Genomic DNA, 12,473 nt, shown 5'->3' with positions numbered 1-12,473 from the left:
AAATTCGCTGTTTTATTTATAAAATATATAATTATTTATTTAACTCCTAATTCAGGGATGAAATTCGATTGCAGTACTTATAACTAACATTCAAGAATAAGTAAGTGCGATTTTTTTATTTTTTCGCTTTTTTCTGAGGTTCACAATTTTTGAAAAGATTTGTTTCAATTTTTAATCGAAATCAAGTAACTATTTAATTAATATTAGATGATTCTTTCTCCAAAAATAAATTTTATTCGATAATAAAAATATTTCAGATTCAAATGTTTTGTTTTTTCTTTTCCATTATTGCATGTGAAGATATAAATGATGAAGAAGAAAACGAAATATTTGAAGAAGTATATGATTGGAATGATTATATTGATGCAAATCTATTTTATGCAAATAATACAAATGATATGCCTCCAAGATCAAGGGTTGCATTCGTTTCTTGTTATTCAAATGATATTGCACCAACATTTGATTATATTCAAATGCTTTCTGTCCTTGGACATTCATTAAAATTATTTAATCCGACAATTGATCGGGTCATAGTAGTGAGAGAAGAGTTCGGTAGAGATGCAGCAATCAGAAGAATACTTGATAAAACATGGACACACATAATATATCGACCAGTTCTCAAGTGGCCAGAACAATTTAATCCGAAACGCCTTGTTCATTACAAATGGTTCAAAATTCAAGCATGGACATTGACGCAATACGAAAAAATACTATATATAGGAGCAGATACGCTTGTATTTCAAGATCTAACTATTGCATTTCGTTGGCAAGCACCGGCAGCAGCATATTATTTAACAGACTACTCAATAAAAGACAACGGAATTCTTTTTAACCCTGATTTCATGCTTATTGAACCAGATTTAAATAAATACGTCGAACTCATTGAAATTACAACAAAATATTTGAAAAATCCAGCAAAAGACGAAAAAGAACTAGGAAGAGATGACATGGCCGTACTGAATCTCCTATATAGAGGTGAAATTTCCGTATTTCCAATACAAATGATGCATGAAAATGGCGGATATAAGCATACAGTACTTGGAAACCCAAGAGATATAAATTTCCATGTCATATATTCTGCTGGATGCCATTTTGCAGGTAAAGGAAAGCCTTGGTTACGATGGAGTATTTATACTGAAATTTGGAAATGTTTTGCCTTGATTTTCTATGAAAAACTTGATCTGCCGTTCAGATTAAGAGGAGTTGCAATGAATTACGATAAAGTTTATAAATTATTTTTCCATGATTACATAAAAGAAGGAATTCGATATGTTACATTGGAAGAGGAAATAGAAGACACAGATCCAGATGATGACATATACCCAGAGATCGCTCATTCTGGTGCAAGAAGAGTTATGACCATGAATTGCTTAGTTACGTTTATTTCTTCGTTAGCTTTGAAGTTTATAATAAGATCACACGAGCCACTTCAAGTCTTTGTGAAGAACTGGCAACAAAAGATAAATCAATTTATTTCTCTTGATGAAGCACCGAATATGCCTTCTCTTATCGAAAATGATATTGATAATTACAATAAGGACCATAAATCGAAGAAGAAGAGAAAAACAAAGAAGAAAAAACAAAAATCTAATAATGTTAGAAATAATGATAATTTAGAATAAATATATATAAGGATGTCAATTCGGAAAATTGTTTTCATTTTAGGAGAATATAATTTTCCTTTTGGAAAATTTAAAAAGTGAGACGCGCAGGATTCGAACTTTTTTAAAAGTTGATTTAAATATATTCTAGTGTGATTTCTAAGGATAATATCATATTTAAAATAAGAATATACTAGTTTGGGTGGTATAATTTTTTCGATAAATTTGAGAGTATGTACGTTTAGGGCATGAAAAGTGTCAATTCGCTCAGCGAAAGCTGAGCTAGCTTCGTTCTCGAAAGAATAAGGAAGGAGTGAAAGAGAGTGATACAGATGTTGACACATTCATATCATTTCAACAAATTTTGATCAAATTGAAATTCAATGAAATTCAATTCACTTCATATCCTTCAGTCAGTACATTGACATCCTTCTACATCACAATGATAACTCGTGCATCAATAGTTCTACAACTAACTCAGAAAAAACAAGATTTTTCCTTCCAGCTTACAGCTTTTAAAAAGTTTCGATGATAAAAATCACTCTACTCTTGTTTATCGATATGTTGTGATAGTAGGTAAACGTATTCTTATCGATATTAATAAAAATATTTTTACGAAAATCTGAACCAATTACAGAGTTATTCATAAAGTTTATGATAACTGTAATTACTTCATCTTTGTTTTATATTTGAATAAACAATTTAATTTAATTTGCATAATTTTTTTTAGTTGAAAGACAGGAAACTTAGTTGAGTTTGTATTATTTTTATCGTTCAATTCATTGTATATGTGAGTGATCCAGATATTTAAGATATTTAGAAAAAATTTATTAATTTGATTAACAAATTTTAATCAAAATAGCAAAAATCTATTTGATAGCTGTAAGCAAATAATAATTTCTATTTCAACCAAAATCACTTATTTTCATCTAAACGTATAAAATTGTCAATTTTATGAGAATAAATTTAAAATCTCATGAAATATAAAGAAGAGTAATATTTTTCAATTTTCTTTTTTTCTTTCTCTCAAATATTTTCTGTTGGGAATTTTCTTGTTATCAAAAAATAATTTTAATATTTGTTTATTTCATTACATACAATAAAATTTTAAAAACTCTATTTTTTCTCAAGAAAATTTTTTTCCTTCATATGAAGAAACATTTTGTTCTCCATTTGATGCTAAGTCTAAATCTCGATTTTTGAATTTTCTTCTTTCCAAATTTCTTTTTTCCAAATTAGAAGTTTAATTCAAATTTTCAATAGTTTATATATTTTCTCAAACCGTCTTAGATTTTCTCACTTTTTAGGGATTTTCTCTCAAAATATACAAAAATAGTAATACCAATACATGTGTCTAATATACTTTAAAACCATCGTGATAAAATTCAAAAACGAAGAGTTCTTCTCTCCAAATTTTTTTCAAAATCAAAAAAATGAGATAAAAAAGCATGTTTGGAAAATTCATTTTTAGCATTTTAGGAATTTTCTCACTTTTCTTCCAAATTGACATCCTTAAATATATATAGTTTGTTTGTATGATAAGTTAATATAAATACCTTTTTTTAAACATTAAAGGTTTTTCAAAAAAATATAATCTAATTTTCAATGTTTAAGTCTCCTTATTACCTCAATAACTCACAAAAATAATGAAACTACTTTCGGCACAGTTGCACACAAGGATTCTACTAAGAAATTTCTAATGAAAATATTCTTTTTAAGCTCCAGGTAAACCCATTATGTACTGTATATTGATTTTTCGTATAGATGGATTTACAATCAATTAGAGCAAATAATATCAAATGATATATATACTTCTCTTTAATTAATAAACGACGAACGAGAATCATTCTTTTGTGAAATATTTTACCATTAAAAAGCATCTTCTTGATGTTATTCATTTACAAAAGGAAAATATCTTTCTTGAATGAAAATTTATTGAGCAACATAAGATTTTGACTGGGTAAAAGCAAAGACAAACTACTTCCAAAAGTATTAAGACTTGATTTTTGACTTAAATTAGAAAATAAAAAAAAATATTTTTGAAATTAATATTAAAGCAAACAAACAATAATATTTTATTAACTGATTATTGTATCCAAGGGTTGATAAAAGATGTAATTTGGACTTGGTTTCCATCAGATGTAAATTTAAAAAGAAAAGTGCCCAAATTTTGTGGATTTGTGTTAATATCCGCTTCTATATTTGAAGACATGTCCGGAATTGCCTTATTGAGCATTCTTAAAAATCTTATCAAAATAATATCGATGCAAGACGTAATTCCGTGTAAATCTTTGTACGGAGGCTTATTTTCAGCCAAGTATTCAAATATTGAGACCGAAATGTTGGAGAGTTTGATCTCTTTCAACATTTCAATGAGAATCTGAAAATAATAGATGGCCAAGGCCATTTTTTCATCAATAAGACCAAATAGATTAACAGTTCTTATATAATCCAAGAACTTTTTGTACTTATCCATAATTCCGAATTTTTCTATGGCAGTTTTGATTGATTCTGTGATTTCATTGAGGTAAATGGATGAGTATAGTTGGAGTGATATCATTTTGAAATAAATCATCCGCTTTCTCAAGCTTTTGTGGAAATATTTTTTTGCAACTACGCGAAATTCGGGATTATCAGTGCTCAATCTGTTCAAATAGTCTCTCATGTTCGCAGTCAATCTGTTTAATAGCTCAATTGACTCTTTTCCAAGGTATTTGAGCAATTTTGTTATTAATAACGGAATATTTCCAAATTGGAGACCAATCTTCTGACCACAAAGATACTCTACAGCATTTTCAAGCTGCGTATAGTGCTTTTGGTCGCCCGTTATCGAAAATTGTAAAATATTAATATAATAATTAGAAACAACAATAAGTCTGTTATATAATACATTATAATCATCAATAAAGTGATTTTGGCTACTTGCAATGAATCTACTGCTGTTAGCGAGCTGGATAACATTCGAATACAAATTTTCTGGCTTTTTTTGGGTCAAATACTCCAAAAATGGCTTTGAAATATATTTCGTAGCACGAGTGAAAATCATGTTGTCTAAATATTTTGAAACTTTGGTTGGGTGAAATTCCTCTGGTTCGTAGCTTTTGGAGAGAGTTTTGAAGTATTCAGATAGTTTTTCGTTAATAGAACCAAGTGCTTCAACAACATTTTCGGATTTGAGCAATTTAAAGCTATATAACCAAATAAGATTTAATAAATGGGATAATTCGTCTTCAGTTAGTACAAAATTGCACAAAAACAAAAACTGGAATGGCCTAGATGTATTATAGCTTGGATCGTATATGATAGAAACCTTTTGTAAATCAACTGGTTGAAGAGACTTCAAAAAGCCAAAAGGATTGATCTGTATCGCAAGAACTGATACTTCTATAATATTATATAGTGGTTGCGTGTACTTATCCGATGTTTGTAAAATAGTTTTGATAAAATCAAGGAAATAAATGGATGGAATTAGGTTGGATAGGAACAGTGACATGAGATTTACAAATAATGATGCGGATTTGTTACTGATTTCCTTGAAAATTCGTAAAATTTCGTTAAAACTATTTGAATTTTCTTTTGGATTTGATTGTTTTTTAATTTCATCAGAAATATCATCTACAAGGCGCGCTAAATCTGGGATTGTGTGAACGTAGTTATGAATGTTGTTTAAATATTCCAAAACATTTGCTGGGTTTTCAGCGATCTTCCTGGTTTCTTGATCTATAAAATTCAGAGCATCTCTATCAAGACCAAAAGTTAATCGAATTTGGTTAAATTTAGATACAAAAATATTATCGATCATGTTATGGTTAATACCCCATTTATATTTTTCACCCCCTATAATAAGTTTCATGGAGAAATTTCCCAATGATAGCGGATAAACATTGTATTGTCGCTTTGTTATCTTCAAATTTTAAATTCAAACATATATATGAACACTTCTTTCTCATACAAAAACCCATAAAGTCTTTTCAGGGGGGTTATACCGTGATATTAGCCTTGTACCGAAAAAAAGTGACGGGCAATGCCGTAAAATAATATTTTATTAAAAAATTTTTGGTGGAGAATTGGAAAATTTTTGTTGGAAAATTGGAAAATTTTCCTAATCATTTGGACTATAACCTGGCATATTAGGGAGTTTTGTCAACAACTCAGTGCTGGGATCAAGATAGTTTGTAATCCAAAAGTAGAAACGTTCCTTGGTGTCTTGTTCTGGCTTCCTGCAAAATCTGTGATTTGCAGGATTCTTCTTAATATTGTCAGAAATTGCGCAAATCATGTCCATCGTCGTCAATTCTTCACCATTGATGTTAAAACGATTTCGATTACGGTAATTTCTTTTCTCTTGCAATTCTTTTTCTGCAGGAGTCAATTCACGAACATACTTATTATGTTTGAGAGCTTCTACAGAACAAGGGCAAAGCCCGCAGGCGGCAGCAGCATTTTGAACCGTTCTTAATGATACTGATTCTTGCCATGCGCTAATAAATGAGTAGATAATGGCGTAGCGCATCATTGCAGCATTGCTGTTGAACTCTTGCTTCGGTGCCTTAATGTAATCTCTCAGATAATCCGTGAATTTGGACTTTAATCTTTTGGCAATGCCAACATCAAATACTTGTAAAATGTGTGTTGTATGTGCGGGAAGAACAATTAATTTGATGTTGGCACTTGCCAAAAGGAACAATGCCAGAGGATTCTCGCGGCTGGAGTGTCCATCACACACAATGAGAGCAGGCTTGTCACGTATATCTTCTGGCATTCTCTGGCGTTCAAAGTTAAGCCACTCGATGAAGAAAATGCAATACAATAAGAATACACTTCTGTTCACCCAGCCTTTTGGCGTAGAAGTAAACCAACAATGTCTTTCGCGCTGGAATACTTTCAGTTCTCTAGGTAGTTCTGCAATACATGGGAGAACAAAGAGAGGTGGGACAGATTTGCCTGTCATTGAGCATCCGCATAAAGCTGTAATGTGCGGAAAGTTTGGAATTCCTTTGGCGATCATATGCTCTATCTCCTCAGGTAATGCAACTTTCTTCTTCTTAAATTTGTTTATGAATGTTTCATCGATACTAAAAATCAACTCCTCTGGAGTACTTTCGATTGGTTCACGATGTTTATCGTAGAATTCTTCGATAATTCTTGGTTCACACGCCATGTATCTTGATTCTTCAATCTCTTGGCATGCCTTAAGCTTGCAATGCAATTGCTGTAAAATATGGTTAACATAAGGTCTCGATACATCATCACCACCAAGAGTATTGATAACTTCTTCTGCAAGAGTAGGACAATTAATCTCAAGAAGGAATCTGTAACCATAATCTCTTCTGAGCTCTTTCAACTTGAACGCCTCGTCAATAATGTCAGCTGCTTCTAGAGCTTCACCTTTGTAAGCAGAATCTTCGATAATTTCTTTTAAAGTGAGCTGATCACGCTCGCATAGGTATGGATCTGCACCGCCATGATTCCCTTTTTCCCAGTATAGACCTAATGCAGCTCTTTTAAGTGCAGTAGCAATGAGATTGGATGTTAAAGTTCCGAGATCTGGGTATTCTTCCTCCCATGCAAGCTTAGTTTGACTATATGTCATACCTTCGGCGCGACAATTGATGATAAACTTTTGTTGTCTACCAAGAAATTCGACTGTGAGAAATTCCATTTTTAATTTTAAACGAGCACTTGAGCCACGTTTTATCTGACTTCACCAGCCAAAAAGCCCCTGTACTAAGTGTCATGTTTTTGTTTATTTTAAAGTTTCTGCCATGTAATGGTTTACATTGCAAATTTTTTGAATACTTTACATCACCATAAAATGGCAGTACTGTTACATATTAAGTTCTGTCAAAATGTAAGCTATTGAATTTTTTGAGAGGGAAATAATCGTCGAGGAAGTAAAAAGTGACGCTTTAGGAAATATTATTAGAAATATGATAATAAATATATTTGGAAAAAATATGTTTTTTTCAAAAATTGAAATGTTCATAGAATATTTTGAAATATGTAGGGAATTGAATTCGGTAATATATGATAAACAGGATTTTTAAATTTCAAGGAAAAATAGCTTTTGTGAATACTTTTGAGAACTCTTCTCAAAGATCATGATTCAAATATATTAAGGAGCCAAAATATTAGAGATGAGTTCACAATCAAAATTTTACATTTTAATTATTTAGAAAAACGTATTAACCTCTGTTGTAAACGAAAACGATAAAAACGGTTTGACAGTAAAGTGACACTTTACATGGCAAAAATAGAGCCTTACTTTTGAGATACTTGAGATTGAAACTGAATCTTATGAGGCGGTGATCTTGAATCACTACCTCATAAGGTTCAGTTTCATATAAAATTTGTTGCAATTTGTTATTCTTTTGCAATTATTTCTTATAAGATTTTACATCTTTTAGCGGGGAATGTTTGTTATCATGTATATATTATAAATATCTACACGATAACGAACATTCCTCGCTAAATTGCTGAGAAACTTTGAGGAAATGTCGAACAATTTCCTCAAAGTTTCTCAGATTTATATAGATCACTAGAGTCCCCTAGGCACTGATTCTGGTTCAGTACCTAGGAGGCTCTAGTTCTTTAACGAACTGATAAAATGTTTTTAAATTTTTGGATATTGCTACCTGTGAAGCACTGACTTCAAGTCAGTACCTCACAGGTAGCAATTACATTGAAAGATGGGAGAAACTTTGTCCGAATGTTAAACTATTCGGACAAAGTTTCTCCCATTTTAAGAAGGAATTGGAGGCTATGAGATACTGATGAAATGTCAGTAACTCATGGCTTCCAATTCCTTCCTAAAACTCATAAAAGTGGACATTACATGCATATAAAATTTGACATGTAAAGTCCACTTTTTGCGAGCGGGGATTTGACGGAGTCAAATCCCCTTTTTCGTTTACGAGAATTCTTTAGAATTTGCAGTTGGATATTCAAATAAACTTACTCTATCTAATTTAGGTTTAAATCCAACAAAAATTATAAAGAACAGTGGTCAGACATTGACATTATCAGGAATTGCAAGTTATCCAAATGGAGAATCAACAGCTCTCATTAAATATTACTTCAACGAAGATAATAACACTCAAATCAATACGAAGTTCAAGTCGATTCAAATGATGAAACTTTCACTAAACCAATCACTTTTCCAAATGATTTACCAGAGAACAATCACACAATTCATATTTATTTATTAAAAGATGGTTTTAATAGCAAAACATATAATCTTTCATTCGAATACATTTATAATCCATCAATTATCAGTATCACAACAGCTCCTAAGTCATCATACACAAAAATACAGATTACAACATCTTTGTTACTTTATCTGTTTCAGATCGTGATGGCAATGAACTAATTGATATTTACTGCCAATTTGACAGTGAAACAGCAACTAAGAAGACATCACAATCAATAGTAGTCAATGAAATAAATACAAATTATGATTTTGATTTCACAGTTAAAATTCCATCATCATTCTCAGAAGGAACACATATAATTTATATTTGGGCTGTTGATTCTAATCAAAAAGACTCAAATCATTTGCATTATCAATTTGATTTCAATTACAACACACCATCAATTTCTATAACAACAGAAAACAATCAACAAATTCGAAAAGGAATAAATAATCAAATTGAAATCAAAGGAAGTGTCACTGATCTTGATGGAAGTGGAACAGTTACAATAAATTACATTATTGATGACAATGGTTTAGAACGACTTGTTGAAAGAATAACAATTTATAATACATCATCTCATGAATTCAATAAAAACATCGATATTCCATCATACTTGAATGAAGGAATTCACAAAGTCACAATTTATTGTTATGATGAAAGTCTTAAGAAATCAAATGAAGAAAACATTAATTTCATATATATATTCAACAATCCATCTCTCATTGTCAACAAAGAACCTCTGTCTACATACCACAACAAAATTGATAGAAATATCACAGTCTCAGGAACATTCACAAACGAAAACAATGCAGAACATATTTACTTCTTCTATGTCATCGACAACAGTTCTCGACATAATATTGAAGATGTTACAATTACAAATGAACATGAATTCACATTTTTTGTTCCGTACCGAAAAGGGTCACTAGAAAAGTGACAAAAAGTGACACCTACTCTTATTTTCGCGCCAAAATTCGAAAGGGTTTTTAATATAATAATTATAATATATAAGGAATTTTATTAAAAATATGAAATTAAAATATAAAAATTTAATAGTTAATTTAAGTTTGTTTTTTATTTTTATTTTAGAACTGTTTTCATAGGAATTAAAGGGTGAGAGGTATATAGTATGCCTATATACCTCGCACCCTTCAATTCAAACTCTAAATGGGAGAAACTTTGTTCGTATGTTATCTTATGAAAGCAAAGTTTCTCCCATTTAGAAAGTGAATAGGAGCCTACCAGGCACTAATACATAATCAGTGCTTTGTAGGCTCCTATTCCCTCGAGAAAGTTCGAAAACTTGGTCGCAATCAGATGCAATTGCGACCAAGTTTTCGAACTTTCTGGTAGGAATTGAAGGGTGAGAGGTATATAGTATGCCTATATGCCTCTCACTCTCAGATTACATTAACGTACATAAAAAAATATTTTTAGATTGATTTTTACTAACCTGAACCTCGGAGTAACGAGGTATTCGTAGATATGATGTAGACTATTGTTTTAAACTGTAAGCTCGGAAATTTTTGTTAGATAACTTAGCATTCGAAGTCACTTTTTGAACTTTCTGCGCAAAACTGTAGCCTCGGAGTACCGAGGTATTCGTAGATATGATGTAGGCTATTGTTTAAGCGGTAAGCTCGGAAACTTTTGTTAGATAACTTATCATCCAAATCTACGATTTGCAATGAATCATCAGTAAGTAAATAGTTGTATTAAAAAGATGTAAATACGATAATATTAAGTGTTTATTCGTAATGATTTGAGAATTTGTTGAAAATTTATTGAACTTGCTCGAGATTTTCATTTTCTGAACTCGTCAATGCTTTCCTTAAGGTTTTTTAATTGACCGTCGACTATCTAGAATGGTTCTTGTTCTGGATTTCGATACCAGTGATCATCAATTTCACTGGCCTCGAATTCATTCGGCGTAAAGTAAACGTTCGTTTCAGGATTCACAGGCAAAGAAGAATGGGGCATATTATTGTAAAATCTGATGACCCGTGGAAGATCTGATTCTGACTTGCAGTTTCTTTCCACGTATGGCCACCATCTCTCAATCTTACCATTTGCCTGTGGATTGCCCGGTTGAATGAAAATATGCTCAATTCCACGTTCAACCAAAAGTTGATGAAATGAGCTTTTATTTTCAAGGCCGTTATCAGTCCAAATAGCATATGGTGGTTGAGGTAGAGTACTTAATGCTCTTTTAAGAACTGCAGTTGTATTTTGAGCTGTTTTTTCGGTAAATAAATTAAAATCTATGATTTTTCGCGATCTGTCGTCTATTATCGCAAACAAATATTTGCCTATTCGTTTCCTCCAATAGTGGATATCAGCATGCCAAATTTGATGACATTTGGATGCTAGATAATTTCGAGGAATGTATTTTTGCTGATTTTCTTGATTTTGAGGGGGAGTATCTGCGATAATCGCTTCGTGTATTTTCCTGCCCATTCTATATAGGGAGAATCGAAATTTTTTGTAATGTATGTTGCCGTTTGAAGAGATTCGCGTAATGGATTTATTTCAATAGGCGTACCTTCTATTGGAGTCACAACTGGAACTAAAGTTGTGCGGTCAACTTCATCGAGCCAGTTTCCAGACTCATAATTTATTTCTCCATTTTTTTGAATTTCTGATTGAATTTTTTGAAATTCTTCTGGATTCTTCTCAATATTGACAAGGTCTGTTTTCATTTTCTGAATAATTTTATTGATGCCTGCATCGGGCATTAAATCTTTCAAATTTGCATAAGCTTGGCAGGCATCAAGATTAATTTCTATTTGTTTTCTTCCTCTTTTTGGAATTAATTCCAAATTATTTTCTCTGACAAGCTTTTTGAACATGGTTTTGGATATTTCACGAAAGGTACCATTATTTAAACGGGCCTTTTTGCAAATATCCTTTAGCTTCATTCCAGAGTTAATTTGTTGAACCGATTCCTTTAGCCATTCGATGTCAACTAATTTTCTGGAGGTACGATGCCAGTGATATGGATCCATTTGAGTTTTGTAAAAGTTTACAAAAACTTCCATTCTGAAAAATAGTATGGATTTGATATAAAAAATAATATGTAATGGTGTAATATTGATTAAATAATAAAAATAAGTTTTTTTTAAAAAATAATTTTGGCGCCAAAAGTCACTTTTTCTAGCGACCCTTTTCGGTATGGTATATGAATTCACATTTTTTATTCCAACATCAGAAATCTTCGAAGAATACGATTCAGAGAGTAATCATACAATTTTTATTTGGATTGAAGACAGCTTCTTCAAAACATCATCAAACTACACTAAGACATCCGAATTTGTTTTCAATTCACCAATTGTTTCGGTTTCAACATATAATTTCAGCAGATTCCACAAGACAACAAACAAATTTATCAATATTGAGGGAAGTATCGAAGATTCGGACTGCACAGGTCATATCTCTATCTTTTACAAATTTGATGATTATCCATATTCAGAATTACATTCAGAATCCATGAACACAGAATGTATTATTTCATTTTCTAACGAAGTTGAATTTCCAACAGCATTTTCAGAATCTGTTCACAGTATCACAATTTATTGCTCAGATGAACACAACAAGAAATCAAACGAAGAACATATTTATTTTTATTATGAATACAATTCACCCGAACTCACAATCAACACATTCGAGAACGGTCCATATC

The 12,473-nt window shown here is 31.4% G+C and overlaps 3 protein-coding genes across 3 annotated transcripts, besides 3 other annotated features; 1 reads left to right on the top strand and 2 right to left on the bottom strand.

The window, feature by feature from the left end:
- Positions 1–263: 263 nt before the first annotated feature.
- On the top strand, positions 264–1,737 carry TVAGG3_0739360 (glycosyl transferase; the record flags this gene model as incomplete). Its single annotated transcript, XM_001302689.1, has 1 exon — positions 264–1,622. The coding sequence occupies one exon, from the start codon at positions 264–266 to the stop codon at positions 1,620–1,622; it is 1,359 nt and encodes a 452-aa protein (XP_001302690.1).
- A 1,946-nt stretch (positions 1,738–3,683) lies between these two features.
- TVAGG3_0739350 (uncharacterized protein) lies at positions 3,684–5,403 on the bottom strand (the record flags this gene model as incomplete). The annotated part of the gene is made up of 1 exon (XM_001302690.1): positions 3,688–5,403. The coding sequence occupies one exon, from the start codon at positions 5,401–5,403 to the stop codon at positions 3,688–3,690; it is 1,716 nt and encodes a 571-aa protein (XP_001302691.1).
- A 300-nt stretch (positions 5,404–5,703) lies between these two features.
- TVAGG3_0739340 (DDE endonuclease family) lies at positions 5,704–7,263 on the bottom strand (the record flags this gene model as incomplete). Its single annotated transcript, XM_001302691.1, has 1 exon — positions 5,704–7,263. The coding sequence occupies one exon, from the start codon at positions 7,261–7,263 to the stop codon at positions 5,704–5,706; it is 1,560 nt and encodes a 519-aa protein (XP_001302692.1).
- Positions 7,264–7,426: 163 nt separating this feature from the next.
- Positions 7,427–7,467: a mobile genetic element.
- Positions 7,468–7,794: 327 nt separating this feature from the next.
- Positions 7,795–8,519: a mobile genetic element.
- Positions 8,520–9,877: 1,358 nt separating this feature from the next.
- Positions 9,878–10,196: a mobile genetic element.
- Positions 10,197–12,473: the final 2,277 nt, after the last annotated feature.

The sequence above is a fragment of the Trichomonas vaginalis genome, chromosome III (genome assembly GCF_026262505.1).
Source record: "Trichomonas vaginalis G3 chromosome III, whole genome shotgun sequence".
Lineage (NCBI taxonomy): Eukaryota > Parabasalia > Trichomonadida > Trichomonadidae > Trichomonas > Trichomonas vaginalis.
Note: the sequence above shows the minus strand (reverse complement) of the source record. Positions and strands in the feature narration are given on the sequence as shown.